The 15,564-nt window shown below is 45.9% G+C and overlaps 1 protein-coding gene across 20 annotated transcripts in view; it reads right to left on the bottom strand.

The window, feature by feature from the left end:
* Positions 1–1,862: 1,862 nt before the first annotated feature.
* AKAP13 (A-kinase anchoring protein 13) overlaps positions 1,863–15,564 on the bottom strand; it is a 208,590-nt gene continuing 194,888 nt past the window's right edge. For 12 of the 20 annotated variants that reach the window (XM_057420147.1, XM_057420493.1, XM_057420062.1 and 9 more), the window contains 12 exons: positions 13,350–13,426; positions 11,814–11,995; positions 11,646–11,728; positions 11,138–11,317; positions 10,264–10,428; positions 9,106–9,174; positions 8,156–8,226; positions 7,589–7,633; positions 6,553–6,603; positions 5,840–6,289; positions 3,874–4,186; positions 1,863–3,089 (listed from right to left, as the gene is read on the bottom strand). In XM_057420147.1, coding sequence (XP_057276130.1) covers positions 3,040–3,089; positions 3,874–4,186; positions 5,840–6,289; positions 6,553–6,603; positions 7,589–7,633; positions 8,156–8,226; positions 9,106–9,174; positions 10,264–10,428; positions 11,138–11,317; positions 11,646–11,728; positions 11,814–11,995; positions 13,350–13,426 — 1,736 coding nt within the window. In that variant the 3' untranslated portion in view covers positions 1,863–3,039. The remainder of the gene's footprint in view (positions 3,090–3,873; positions 4,187–5,839; positions 6,290–6,552; positions 6,604–7,588; positions 7,634–8,155; positions 8,227–9,105; positions 9,175–10,263; positions 10,429–11,137; positions 11,318–11,645; positions 11,729–11,813; positions 11,996–13,349; positions 13,427–15,564) is intronic. The other 8 variants (XM_057420746.1, XM_057421225.1, XM_057421548.1 and 5 more) reach the window with 5 other exon arrangements.

The following is a 15,564-nucleotide window of genomic DNA, read 5'->3' as shown; positions in this document are numbered from 1 at the left end:
AGGAAGCAGTGTGGGAGTAAAGGCTTCATTCCAAAAAGTGAATCATACAGTAACATACATCCTCCAGGGACAAAGGTCTGTCCACCCGAATTTAAGACACAAACAGCTTTGATACGCAGTATTTCTGGTCAATGTATTTCTGACTCACACCTCTGTTTGCTCTGACAAGGAAGCACAGGGACCTTAGGATATCACACTTAGGGCACTGAATGCTCTTTTTGATTTGCACAGACCAGGAGAGATGCTCAAGCCAGGCAGACAGATCCCTGTTGCCCTGAGTCCTTCTGATGCCCTTCTCAAAGCCATGGGACACTTCCATGTTGTGAATTCAAGATGTGTTGGGACTGGGGAGAAGACAGAGGGATAAAAAGAAAAGCTCATACTAGCAAAGGCTGTTACAGACTGAGGGGAACTCCAAGAAACACCGGGAACCTGATCTGTGTTTGCACAGCAGTAATGAGCCATGCACTGCTTTGGTTTCCAAAGATTCCAGCTTGGCACAGTCCTTTTTGCAGGTGTGTAAATAGCAGGGCAGGATGTTCTGAAATTGGTGGTTTTCTGATGAAAAGGTAACACCACAACACCAGCACTTGCCTCCTTTGGCTCTCTTCAGGTTCAGAAGAGCTGCCTGTATCTCACTGGAGAAGCGACTGGACCCTCGCATCACTGTGAGATGCTCTATGTTTTGCTTCTTCCTTGCTTCTAAGAGGGATGAGAAAACCTAAATAAAATACTTAAAGAAACTAACTAATAGGAGGAGTCTTGCCCAAATTCATTGCTTTACTCAGGCTTTTTAGCCCCAAAGATGCTCTGCCATAAAGAAAGCTCTCAGATGAAATTGCGTAACTCTGAGCATGGCATCGGCTGCAAAGCAGCACTGCCCAAACCCTGGTCTTGTAGGAGCCAGAGATAAGAACATTTGGTTTACCAAGGTCTTGGTAAGAAAACAAAAAAACAAGGGGGGAATGAAGAAAACCCAAAATAAACCATCCCTCAACCCCCCCAAACAAAAGCCAAAGTCAAAAGAAATAAAAAAATAAAGCCAAGTAAACTTCTTTTTAAAAAAGAACTCTTTCAAATAAACAGAAAGATAAATATTTCTGCAAGCCCTGCTTGCAAGTAAGAACAAGCACCAAATAATAGTTAAAAAAAGCAAAATAAAAATAAATCTCAAACCTTTTTCCTTTCTTCTTTTTGTTCTTCTTTAAACCTTAACGTTTTAGAGAGCTTCAAAAGCAAGCAGGCAGTTTAGGATTCCTGCACTGACCAAGACAGACCAGTCTAAGCATCCACCTCACTGATACTCATCAGCACCAAGCTCTGAACACTGCTGTGGGCTGAGCTTGTGAGAAGCCAGAGAGCAAACTGAAATCAAACAATAGTGCAAAGAGAGAAATACTGTTGTTTTTTAAAGAGGAACTGCTAGGAAAGGAAATGCACTTAAAAGCTTCAAACTCTGAGCAAACCCTTGAGCTATTCTGAAGCTGATAGCATCTCATAACCATTTACAAGTTTGCTGGGGTAACCCCCCTGAGAGGGTCTGGAAGAACAACGACTTTGGAAGAGAATCTGGCTCGCTGCACTCCTCTTCCCCTCCCCAAACACATCCCTGTATCCAAGAGCTGAACAATCTCCTCAGCCAGCACGGCAAAAGCCACCCTTGGACATTTCCCTTCTGTTGACAGCAACACTTTCAGCCTAGTGGTGGAAATGGAGCTGCCATGCTGGACCTTTGCACTTATCCCATGTGGTTTTGTCCACATGAACAGATTTTTCTCCCTAGAAATGGTTAGTAAGTGCATGGTGCTTTATAGGCATAAGGATGAGGGGCTGCCTCTTTGGAGTTCACTCTCAGGCCCTGACCTGCGATGTCGCACTGAAGTGCTCTGAAATTGCTGCTGTCTCATTCTGCCTGAGAAATGAGAAAGAGAAGCTGACAAAATCCAGAGAAACAGAAGCCCAACAGTAACACAAAAAAAATGGGGCAGGAAAAATACAAGTACCAGAACAAAGGTCCCTAAAAACAGATTTTCAGCCATCTCTCCAGCAAGTCATCACGCTCGTAATGAACGGATGTCAAATGCAACTGAAGAACTACATCCTGGCAAGAAAAAACTCCTTAGGGGATGGGAAGGAATGACCTGGAGCTCAAAGGGACTGCATAAAAAAAGATGTTGCTTAGAGTTGTTCCCACTTGAGCACTGTCTACTCTGGCTCCCTGGGGTTGCCTTGCAAGCCTACCAAATTGCTCTTTTCTGCAGTGTTTTAAATATACCCAAAGCCATTCTGCTTGATTCTGGAAACAGTTTGACATTTAAATCCCTCTGCCCCATGGAAATCTTTTGGAATAGCTTGAAATTTGATTTTTTTTTCCCCTCTGAATTTTTGCTGTTACTGCTTCCTGGTGTAAAGTACTTTCCTGAAACCAAACAGTCCCTATACCATGAGCACAAAAGAGGTGTGCAAGTCAATGACATTACAACAGGAGCAGTAAAGGCAAGATATTTAATATCTACACACTTCCTGAAAGTCATCAGGTATCATCTATCCCCATGGGCCAAGCTAAGCTTGGCTGTACAGACTGTAAGCATATCCCAGTGGATACATAGATACATATATGTATATATACAGTATATCTATATATGCCAGTGTATACGCACCATTTGCAGAGTCCTAATCTTTTGCTAAATGCTTGGTTTCGGTTATGTTCCCTGGAAAAGCGGAATTTGAAGGCACAGACCCCTTAAGGCTATGTTCTCTCATCCTTTAGCAGTAAGAAGAGACAGAAAACATCTATCCCAATCCATTGAACCCAAGGTTTGCACAGAGAGATGGTACTATTTGCCATGCAGTCAGCCTCTAAGGTGAGAATTCACCCAAAACCACAGGAGAGAGGCCCTTTCCCACCACTGAACAGACTTTGTAACGTGTTATATATAAAAACTCCAGATGCTCGTCAGATGCAGGCACCAGCACCGTGCTGTGGAGCAGGCAGGGAGATGTACCAAAGCTGAGAGTGACCAATGGAACCATCCGTGCTCAGCAGAAGATCTCCTCACCCTCTGGAGCTGCTTCTGACGAGTGAGAATCTGCAGCACAAAAGAACAAGTGGGAATCATTATGGGAATATAGCAGGCAGAGCGGGACTCCACATGCATGAAAACCCCGCTGGCTGCCAAATCCACTGGGCACCTTAAAAAGATGTCGTTCCCTGATGAGCTACCTTGAAATAACGTCTCATCCCTGGTGAGCTTCCCTGTGCACAAGTTAGAAACCAGTGAGTTACTGCAGAGATAAAGCTGAGGGCCTGAGATTTTGTTTCATGTGGGTCAGAGGTTTGAGGTTCAGAACTAAGTCCTAAGGGGATGCAAAACTACCATCTCTGTCTTTTCAGATCAAGAGACAAGACAGACTGGCTTGAGAGGAAGGGAGAGGCCACCAAAAAGGTTGCAGATATCACTTCCAAAGTAGAACAGAGTTAAAGCAGACAGTAACATGTCAGGGGGTGCAACAGCCAGGAGCATCCCAGCAGTAGCTCATGAAAGCCCATACACTGAAGCAGGACATTTTCCTCCACAAAGCAGGGCAAGCTGAAAAATAAAGGGAGAATTCAGCCCATGGAGGCTGCTTGGATGGTACAGGAAAGGAGCAAAGGAGCACAGTGTGTCCCTCTGACAACCTCAGGGGCTGCAGAACAGAGGAAAGCCCACATAAGATCACTTCAAGCCAGGACTCCACTCATCACAGCTGATGACCTATCCCTGTGTTATCATCTACATCCAAGGTTTCATGGCTTCCACAAGTTCAATGGCTGGAGCAAAATGCCAGCTCAGCAATCCTCAAAATACACGTCTGACCTCCCCTGACACTCACCAGACTGTTGGGAGCGATGTCCCCGGCCCTTTTTCTTCTTTTCCTTCTTGTCCTTTGGTTTGGCTAAACTGAAGAGGCGAGTAGGCATCTGGGGCTGTTCCTCAGCTGCCTTGTTAGCCTGGTTCGTTGTGCTAAGCAAATGGAAAGTGCTTTTCTCTTTGTGTGTCCTTGAAAGACTGTTCCTTTTAGGGGAAACAGACAGTTCCGCATCAAAGTGCCCTTGTTTAGGAAGGGAAGGGCTCTTCTGCTTGGAGGATTCATCGATGCTGGACTGGGACGAGACTCTCGCAAGTTTCTCGTGTAGATTTGAAACCTATAAAGGAAAGGTGCTTCATTAGGGCATGAAAGAGGCTAGGAGAGAAACTAGATATGAAAGGTGTGTCCCAGACCACTCAGAAACAGGCTATTCTTGTGAACATCCATCCCATTCACCAGCAAAAAAGTGGTCTCCATCCATGCAAAGCAAAGAGAGAAGGAGCCCTCCCAGTTTAAGACAAAGAAACGAGGCATATAAAGAGTAACGCTCCAGTTATCTTTTGCTCCTACATGTACTATGCTATGTATCAACAAGCCAAGGGCAAACATTCTCTAAGATCTCAATACCAAGACTCACCCTGCACCGTTTGTGCACACAGACGGTGGCAGGAGGCCAAGGAGAAGCGTGCCTCTCTGGGAGGGGAATGCCAGCACGCAGCACTGGAGCAGCATGTGTCAAAGGAAGCCTTCCCAAGCAAAACATGAAAGCAAAACAGTTTTCCTGCCTTCTATTTTTTCTCCCCTAACGGCTGTCTCAGGATGTAATTGAGCCCCAACATTCAAAGGGAAGATCAAAACAACAGCTCAACAAAGCCTCACCAAACCCTCTATTAATAGCTCTGAAATGTCAGCGAGATACCTGCCTCAAAAACGTGCTTCCTTCTCCTAATCCCCCTCGCAGCAATTTTACCTCTCGGCCTCTCCCACAGCATCCATGCCCCTCACATAATTATGTGTGCTCGATGCTGGAACAGCTTCACTGTGTGCTCAGAAAACAACTGGCCTGATCAGGAACCAGGGTGGGAGGGAGCAAGCCCTCCTCTGATGATTTGCTTTTCAGAGCTCACTGCTGAGCTCCGCAATTAATCCATTCAGGCACCCAAAATCATTTCCATCCCACAAGCCAACATTTATAAACTAATTCTGCTACAGCTGTAAGCAAATTACACTGAGAATTAGCAAGTTACAAACAAACAAATGATCAACAACAGGCTTAAGGATCAAATTCAACCTATGTTTTGCCTACGGATGCTTGCTCTCCTCAGTCAGACACAGGTCTAAGAAAGATAAACCCCAGCTTGCAGAAAACTGCACAGACAAGATCTATGGGCAGCCAGGTACTAGAAGCCTCTTGCAGCAGAGCTGAGAACCTTTGCTCGCTCAGGTGCCCAGTCTCTTTAGGACACAGACAACATCTATCTCTTTGCTAGGTATCGAGAATACTTCTGGAGATGGATGTAAGTGTGCAAACAGGCTTCTCCTGCAGTTAAAAGCCTCACAAGTGGCTTTTGTGGCAGCTGGAGGGTGCAGGTAACTCACAATGCTCAGGCTGAGAAGGACGTCTTGTCTACCTGACTGCTCCCCAGAGCTCAGCCCCCATGGGTGAAGGCCAATGTCAAAGGCAGTATCGACCCTCTAGGCACCAGACTGCCTATGGCATCTCTGCAAGCCAGCCACCTCTGCTCAGGACTGGCCAGGCATCCCAAATACACCATGTTGCATCAACACTGGCATCTCCGGAGATGCAAGAAACGCAGCCCTGCACATCATATGCAAGTGAAGAGCCAGTTTTAATACCTGGCCTGGCATGTCTAGGACTGGACTGGTGCATGTCTATCCCTGCTGGCATGCCACTGGCTTAGGAGCTAGCTGGGAGCTCCCACCAGGGAATGGATGGTTCCCCAGCAGCCTGGCCATTGGCATCATTTACCTGGTTGTGGTCTGACTCCTGCCGCATTTGAGCTAACCGCTCCACATCCTGCTTGAACTGCACCTTCTCCCTCTCCAGCTGCTTCTGTGCCGTGCGAAGCCTCTCAAGGTCAAGCTGGTAGGAGGCTTTCTTCACCTGCAGCTCCTCTCGCTCCCGCTCAAGATCCTGCCACCCTCTCTGGACCTGCTCCTCTCGCTGGGCCAAATGGGCCTCCTGCTCCGCCAGCTCCTTCTCCCGAACTTCCCACTCCTTCTCTCTCCTCCGCCTCTCCTCCTGGTGCTGCGTCTGCTGCTTCTTCAAGTTGGCCAACTCCTGGCGCTGCTTCTCCAGGTTGCGCTGCTTCTCCTGCTCCAGCAGTGAGGTTGGCCGGAAGAAGCTTCGGGTCAGAGCCCTCTCACTCAAAGCCAGCTTCTGGTCCTCGATGTAGGTGTCCTGCTGCAGCACAACACCCTAGGAGAGAGGGCACACAAATCACTGCAACACCCTCTCCACAGAGAGAGGCTCCACACCTGAAAACCTCAGGGTGCTGCATCAAACTCCTTTTTCTCCCACTTAGGCAGCAGCTCATTCCTATGACCTGCTGGCAGTGCTGGCCATGGAGCATGCAGCTGCACAGGGATGTGACAGGCAAAGGGGAAGGGGAGATGGGGGTGAAGCACGATGTGCAGTTTGGGCATACAGCACGCAGAAGCAGGATGAACGGCTAAGCCTACCTGCAAAGCACTGAGCAGCTTATGGAGGCTGGTAATGGTTTGGAGGACCTGCTGCGAGAAAACAAAAGCACTGCTATTAGATCTCACTGGGTGCCAGGGTACACATAAAGCCCACTACTTTTCTACTGTGACCCACTAAGGGTCTGGCAAGTACAGGGACCCCTCTACACCTTCCTTTTTCCTTGGGAACTCTGGGGTTGTCTCTGCAAACCATTTCCCACAGCATCAGCTTGCTCAGGAACAAGCAGAGCAATTGGGATGAAACCCAGCAGTTTGGTGAAAAATTCCCTGGAAAGAACTTCAAGGGGCTAAAAAAGATATCTTAAAATGAATATGGGCTATTCTCCCAAGGCTCCCACCCTTGGCTGACCCAAACAAGTCCCTCTGTCATTAAACAGAAAAACTGCAATACAGCAGGCCCACAAGTGTAGCAGGTGCGCTCATGGAGAATCTCTGAAAACACAGGTAAATGTGAACACATCATGCATCAACACAGAGCAAGCTACTTCAAAGTGATGCCCTATCCCTGGCTAAAAATTTCCCTGATTCTCTCCTATCCTACAATTACTTTTAAGAAGAAGAAAACCCACTGCAGTATTTGCAGTAGTGGTGTGATAGCCAGCGTTGAGAACTGCTTCTCATTGTGCCATTAATGCTAATTGGGAGTTATGAATGTGTATCAAAGGGAGAATAGAAATCTAATTGCCCCATTCACTGCACCTGCAATGAAATTAAACTCCCTCTGTCTGCAGATGCACAATAAATACAGCCCTGTGCATCCTCATGGTAATTAACCCTTGCTGCCTATAATCAGCAGATATCATCCTGCTGGCAAGCAGATGACAATCAGTGAATTCCCTGTCTGAACATCCAAGGTTAAACAAATAAATGACACAGTGGGTTTAACTTAATGTATTTAAAAGTCTGCATGTGCTTCCGCAAATGAAATGTGTTTCTTCTACATTATTACCTATTGAGACAAATTCACTTGCCACTTAAATGAAGGAAACAGCTGAGCAACAGAATCAATTCTTACCTCGTTATTCCTTTTCAACATGAACATCAGATTAGCATTTCCACCCTACAAAAAGATCGCAGATTTAATATGAGGACAAAGAGAAATCACAGCAAATGTGTTCTGAAGCTGAACTAATGACAGACCCACTAACCCCCCTGCACTCATCTTCCATTCTTGAGAATTCATTGCATGCTTTTTAGGCAAGTTAAAATCATACCTAATAAAATGTTAATTAGGGATTATTTTCTAGTTATATGACGCATCAATCCACAGCAAGAATAGGCACAAGGTTATAGTTGACCTTAGCATTTCAATAACGATGTGTAATTAAACACATGCTTCAGCTGATCTGCAGACAGATGGCAGATAACCTGTGCCACAAAGGAATACAACTGATCTGCAATGATCTTCAAGTCAGGATTTTAGCTACAGCAAAGTATTTTGGCTGCATACTTCCACTTTTGTTTTATTTTGACTTATTAGGATACATCTAATTGTCAAGAAATTCAGGCTTTTCCAAGACTAAAACTGTGACTCTCTTCAAATCTGAACTCAGTAGCAGCAGACAGATAAACTGAGGGATACCTTCTTTAAAATGCTGTCTGACTCTGTTCTCCGAAGGTCCTGAGCATCCTCGCCTTCATCTTTCGCTCCACCTAAAGGAAGAAGCCAGCATTGCCACTGGTTATTCAACAGTTTTAAGCCGTATGAACTTGCTAATGTCGGAGAAATTTAATACAGGAAACTCAGATGTTTCACAAAAGGGGGCACAGAGCTTTTGACACTTTTAACTAAATGCATTCGCTCCCTACATATATGGAACACGTCAGCACCACCAGAGATAGTGAATGTGAATTCAGATAAGGACTGACTTTGGTTTCAGACAATGTGCTGATACATTCAGCACACATTCATCGGTGCTTTGTCCAGCCCCTGTGCTGCTGTCTGCTACTAAAGAATACTTGCTGAGAAGACATGAGGCAGAGTAAGAGCAGATGGAGAACAGCAACAGTATCGTATCAGGGTATATTATTGCAGTGCCTCTCTCGTGCAAGTGCAATTTACTGGGTCAGACACTGCTGTGCAACACCCTTGTGTAATTTTATGCTAATTTTTTCCTTAACCTCAATTATCTTCAACCTGTATCTATCACAGGCTATCTGTACCTCTGACTTCCCTGGATGGATAATATCAGTGCTTCCGAGCAGGACTGAACTGACTTATGAGGCCAGGAGGGCTGCAACCCTCCATCCACACCGCCCTTCTGCTCATGGGCAGTGAAGGAGTGACACAGCTCTTAGTCCTCAAGCTCTTTCCAAGACTCCTGCACTTCCCTTACCGGCTGAGATGGGGAAAACCCATACCTGCAGTGGTAACCTCCCAGCTGTCGCTCTTGTAATGATAAACAACTTTACATACACCTGCATCTGCAGCAATGTGAAAGTCAACGCATCTAGTGCAAAGGCCCTCTCCTCCCACCACCCCCCAGGCAGGCTTTGCTATTAAAGGCTGACCCTCAAATCCTCCTAACAGACCTTCTCTCCTGCGCCACGTCCTGGGACCTTCCACCTCTCTGCAGGAGGAAACACCTCCCTTCTGCTTTGCTGGAGGGGAGAACGAAGGGGAGTCAGGTTATAAGCCTTGCCCAAGGTTGTGAACAGAAGATCTGAGATCAAAGCCAGGTTTCATGCCTCCTGCCCTCCAGCTGAACAAACAGACCCTGCATATTTTCCCCAAATTCTCCCAAGACCCTACAACTACCGAATTACAATCTAATCCAAAAGAGGACATTTCTATAGAAAAACTAGAGCTGGATAGCCTGAGCTTGTCCCATTCATCACTGCTACATAGGGAGGCAGAACCCTAAACAACCCCCTCCAGTGTGAATCTATTTGTCATTATGATGACAAGGCCTGTGGAGGGCTTTGCAGCTTTCCAATAGAGCTGGGAAAACCTCTACATACTTCTCATGTCTGACTGTCTGGAGTTAACACTGCTCCTTTAATGCAGAAGGTCAGACAAGGTCCAACAATCCCAATGCTGAGACAGACACTAGCGCAGCAAAACTGGCTGGACTGGGAGTATGAGAGAGACCACAGAGAAAGGAATTTGAGGACAGGGAAGTTTCTGGTGAGTAGGGCAAAGAAAGAGAGCACTGGGAAGCAGCCAGTTGTGCAGCTGAAATAAATATTCACACGTTTCTTTGGGATAGACTTAATTGCAGGAGTAACACATGCACTTGTATGCATAGAGAACAGAGCCAGGGGAGAAGGTGCTTGATTCAGCAATATCCTCATCCATTCACAAACAACAGCAGCAGGCTCCTGATGGAAAAATAACTGAAGAAGAACAGAGCTGCAGATACAACCACAGTAACATGATAAAACTGTTAAGAAGACAAATGCTTTCATGTGGAATGTAAGTAAAGGAGTAAGGATGATTTACAGAGTGCATGGAAAAAGAGGAGTAAGGAGTTAAGATACTTAATGCTCATGTAGCCACAGGTTCTCAGCACCATCATTTCACCTGTACCTAAGCATTTTTTGGTTTTAATCTGTTATTTAATTGATCAACTATTACTGGAGACGAGTTTGGAAACCCAAATCACCAGCTGCTGGAGTCCTTCTGAAGCAAGAGGACATGATGACATGTATTATTAACAGATGCTGATGTGCACACAGGTAACTACTCACACTTGGAAGCATTCATCTGATGACTGTCAAATCCTCCAAATGTTTCTGCCCTTCTAGGGAGAGAGATGGGGCCAACTCCTCCTTCTTGTTCCATGGCAGTGCTGCTGACCTGCTGTCCGAGGGCAGTGCCCAGGCTCCTGTTCACTAGGTCTTGCAGCAGTTCAACTGATAAAAAGCAACAATATCTCTGTTAAAGACCATTTTGGTCTTCTAAACTATTTTAATCTGAGCTCAGATCAGAAATTCACATGCTTTGCTGTACTAAGAAACCATGTTTCTATGACAATGTTATGAACAGTACGCATTCTCCCTGCAAAATCTCAGTCTGCTTCATCATTAACTCCACTACGGACCTCTGCACAGGCTTACACCTCCCTCTCTTCCTCCAGGCGATCCTGGTGTACTCTGACAACATAGTTTAATAATTTTTAGCCTCTCCAAAAATCACACCACAGTCAAAAGACTCCTTGTAGATACCACAAGCATGATGGTATCTGTGTCTCATCAAGGTGCGACAGCTGGAACCCATGCCCTGCTTTCACACCTTGCTGAGCCTGAAGCATACAAAAGCCTGACTAAATTTCAGTCAAGGATAAATCCTGCTCTGCTCTTGACCCCAGTGCAGATTCAATGCATGGCTGTTCTCTGCGCTAATTTCTTTCCTGCCCTCTTTCAGCAGCCATCAATATCTGCTTCCTTTCCTGATCCTCATTACTTTGTACCTGAGACAATGCTGTCAGTAGCAATATCTCTTTATGCTCTGTTCTGATAAAGAGAAGATTTGCCCTCCAAAACTGGTGGTTGAGGATGGATGGCTTCACTGAAGGTGGGTCCATTGGTTAGTGTAATTAACGTGTCATCCTCACTTGCTCACCTTCATTTATTGCAGTTTTCATGATGGCCTCTCCTTTTGGTGCCTCTTCCGTGTTGGCTCTGAAGAGCAGCCTGGAGCCTGGCATGTCCTCCTGCACAGAACTGTCTGCCATGTCCCGGAAGATCTTGGCCTTCTCCTCCAGCAAGAGGAGGATCTGCTTATCCTTCTGCTGAAGTTGTTCTGTGGGGGTGAACAGAAAACAGAGATGAAGAAAATAAAAGCATTGGCAAGAAAACTGAGCGATTCCCGAGATACTGGCCCCATCTAGTGGAACCTCAGGAACCATACAACCATGCCTTGGGCAATCCTGCACAGTAACAGCACCCACCAGGCTCAGAAGGTAAGCAATGCAAGCAAGGTGAGGTGCAAGCAAGGATTTCAGTTCTTTGCTGGATGCTGGATTCTCCCTCATTTGAAAAAAGCCATGGCTCAACCACAAATTCCAACATAACAATTCCTGTAAATGTTTCAGAACCACTCCCCAGCTCCGTTCCAGGCAGGATTTTACCTTTCAGTCCTCTCACTTTTGCATCTGACACCTTCTTTTCAAAGTCAGACTCACAGGGGACTCCTTCGTCTTCATCTTTATCCCTGGACAACAGACATAGCTCAATTACTACCAGGACATGACCACGGGCATCATCTTGCACCTTGCAAGAATAGCTTCATAGCTTACATGGTGTTCATTGTGTCTTGAATGATCTGTATCCAGCCATTACGCTCCTCTTTGGAGCTGGCGTGGACTTCCACCATTTCGGGATCTTTCACACCCATACTGATGAGGAACAAACCCTTCTCTTCATGAGCCACTTCTCGTACAATCAGCTTCTTCAGAGAGATCACAGTGGATTTCTGGTCCTTCAGAGGGAAAGAAACAGGTGAGGAGGGTGAACAGTGCTAGTGCTCAACTAGCACTGAGAATAACCAATACCCATACTACTGCCTCTCTCAGGTTGTAAACATCTTCTGAACCTACTGCTAATTAACAAAATAAATCATTTTAATGGGATCCAAAGAACAGGGAAGGGTTTGCTTTCCTTCAGTAGTTTTGCAGGAAAAGCAATTCCACCTTGTTCCATTTCAACGAGGAATTAATTTAAATTTGACCCTGTGGTTTTGCAAACTCTCCCATGTTTTGCCCTAACTCCAGCAGACCTTTGATCTCATCTCCTGCCCACACTCTCTCTGTCATTAATATCAGAGCTCCTTAGACTTAGCACAGCTTGCTAGCGCCTGCTTCACAGGCATTATCTTCACAATCTCTCCCTAGGATGGAGTAACATCTTGTTTTTAAATCCCACAAAACCCCTGCTGTTCTCAGAAGCTCAGAGCTGACTCTGGATGGAGAAGACTTGTGTGTAAGATGACGTTCATTGTGTGCTCTGGTCTGTGCAACCAGCCTGCTCGGCTGAAAGGACCTTTTGCTGCTGTGTCATCCGCAGATGAGTCAGCTCCCTTGTGCCTTTTACAGGATGCTGTGACTGGGGTGAGTTGGTGGCTGCTCACTAGCAAGACTTGTGTGTAAATCAGCCCCCCCCCCCCCCTTGCAGGGCACCGAGTCTGTGCTGATCATTGGTGGAACTGCAATAACAAATCATCAGCTTTCACAATGTTCACGGAGTGGAAAGGTCACAAGGCTTAGCCAGTCTAGACCATGCCTGCAAGGTACAGCCCCAACAGAGTCAATTAGGTGCTAGGCTTTCTTTAGCAGGTCAGTGTGCCTTGTCCTTTGATGAGGCCTGTCTTCAAAAGCTAATGGTTTTGGTCTTACGCCTTACAAATCTATTCCTTTGACATTTATTTTCACGCTGTTCTGTTGAATTTACAACAGTGGCATTTCAGCACCCCACCCCCGTAGCAGCTCACAATATATTCCTTCTGCTAAGATTAATTTTTACAATGTTTGTATTATCCCATTGCTCCCTCCTACCCCAATCACTGCTTTAATTTGCACAAACAGAAAAGGAGTGAGTGTATCAAGTGACAAGCCGGTTTTCAAGGCCAATTATCAGTTGTGCCACAGCACTGCAGAAAGGAGAGGTTGGCATGAAGACATGTTTTCCTATTAAAAAGACTGCGGTTTATTCAGCAAATGAAATGTTATAGGCAAGAAAATTAAGTTATTTAGCAGGCTACAGCTTGCTCACTGCACAACACACATCAAGGGTCTCTAACATGGAAAACGAAGGGGGACTAAAGGTTGAAGCCTTACCAGTGAGGCAAAGACATACTTCTGGTCCTTCTCCTGAAGGAATACGAGCATGTCAGAGAGGAGAACAGCCTGGACTTCTGCAAAAGAAAGAGCACACCAGTGCAGTATAACCATGCAACCCACCCCAAAACAGATTTCTTTTAATAACACCAGTGCTTGGGAGGGATAGGGCTGCTTTTGGAAAGCCTGGAAGCAGGGTCAACCTCCCAGTTGGAAAGAGGAGCAGAGGCAGCTCCTGGAGATGCCAGGTTAGCTCTGAGCCGACTATGGGAAACCTGTGGGATCTTCTCTTATCTGTTGGAGCAGGGGTGCTCCTCTCCAGCCACATGCTTTCTAACAGTTAGGACATCAGCCTAACAGCAAAAGCCAGAGACACTTACTAAATAGAAGCCCTGTTTTCTCAAGCAATCAATATTTTAGCCCTCGAGCAGAATATCAGCACAGGAAGTTTTCGGTTTTATGGCTCTCCTGATGAGTGGTTTGTGGAGTGTAAATTATCATGCAATAACAACATTTGTCAGCTGCAGTTTCTTTCCCAGGATATACTGACTTGAGGAGGCACCACTAATTCTGCTCACAGACAAACACAATGCTTGCTGGCTCCAAGGGGAGCTGACAGAGCCTGCACGAGATGCAGGACCTGGCTTTGTTTCATGGGAGAAGGAAGCAAACATCAAGCCAACAGAGGAATTTGAATCAGAACACAGCGTTTTCCCAGAGTACACGTGCAGTCTTCCAAGTCTCTTAATGACATACCATAAAGTTACCCAGCAACCACCAAGTATATTCATTAGCAGAATGAAGCCCCCATGATCCAAAGGGAAAAGGTCAGTGACCTGCTACACCACTCAGATACACACAAGTCCATGGGGCCAGATGGGATCCACCCAAGGGTACTGAGGGAGCCATCAAGTGCTTACCAAGCCACTTTCCATCATTCATCATCAGTCCTGGCTAACCAGAGAGGTCTCAGTTGACTGGAAGTGAGCTACGGGGACCCCCATCTACAAGATGGGCCAGAAGGAGGATCCAGGGAATTACAGGCCTGTCAATAACTTCCTCAGTGGCACGAAAGGTTATGGAGCAGATCACGTTTAGTACCACCACCCGCCATGTACAGGACAAGATGGTCAGGCCCAGTCAGCATATTGAAAGGCAGGTCCTGTGTGACTGATGTGATTGCTTACTATGACAAGGTGACCTACTCAGTAGATGAGGGAAAGGCTGTGGATGTTGTCCACCTAGAGTTTAGTAAAGCTTTTGATACCATTCTCCCGGAGAATCTGGCTGCTCATGGCACTGAAGTCACCATCTCTAGAGATATTTAGAAGACGTGTAGATGTGGCACTGAGGGACATGGCTTACTGGTAGACTTGGCAGTAGTAAGTTAACACTTGGACTTGACAATCTTAAAGTGTCTTCCAACCTAAATGGCTGTATGATTCTATTCTCTAATGCCCCACCCAGAGCCCTCAGTACAAAGAGGTTTTGTGTAATGTACTTTGGAAATCTTGAGACAGAGAGGAAGCAAACCAGAAAGTTAAACCATCCCGTGGGTAATTCCTTCCATTTTGTTTTGGGAAGACACGATCTGTTCCAAATAAAAGAAACACCAAACTTTAATTACAGCCGCAAAATGAACTCAAAGCTCTGGGACGTTTGCTAAAGTCGACATTTGCCTATGCTTCTCTATTGCCTACACACTTTGTAAGAGGAGAAATGCTAAAACCCTCTTAGAAAAGTTCTTGATATGCTCTTTTTGTGCTCCATTTCAAATCCTGCAAAATAGCCTGAACGTATGAAGTAGCTGCTCTCTCCCTGGGCTCTGCAGCTTGTCTGCAGGCCCTGCTTTCACTGGGAGCTTGCACTGCAGACAGAGGTATATTTATGCATTTCTATGACTTAAGAAATGCAAATGGAGCCTGTACTTCTCACAAGATTTCACAACAGCAGAACTTGCTTCATCCACCATCTAAAGTTAGTAATACTCTCAGGGGCCTAGAAACCATCTGTAAACTTCCTGTTTCCATAACCTCAAAGTAAATCATACCCAGTGTGGAATTTCATGTTATCACTGCCTCACTGCTCAGCAGCACCAGACTACCAGTTCCCATTCATGCCCAAGTACCGTAGTTTAATCAGCTTAATCAGCTGGAATGAAAAAGAAAAGCCCAGCCTTCTTACCAAGCCTGAGACACAGCCCTGTCTGCTCTTA

This window comes from Pezoporus wallicus, unplaced genomic scaffold (assembly GCF_028554395.1).
Source record: "Pezoporus wallicus isolate ANWC-B61680 ecotype Strahan unplaced genomic scaffold, APGP_CSIRO_Pwel_v1 contig_3952, whole genome shotgun sequence".
NCBI classification, from domain to species: Eukaryota; Metazoa; Chordata; class Aves; order Psittaciformes; family Psittacidae; genus Pezoporus; species Pezoporus wallicus.
This window is presented reverse-complemented; position numbering and strand designations above follow the sequence as displayed.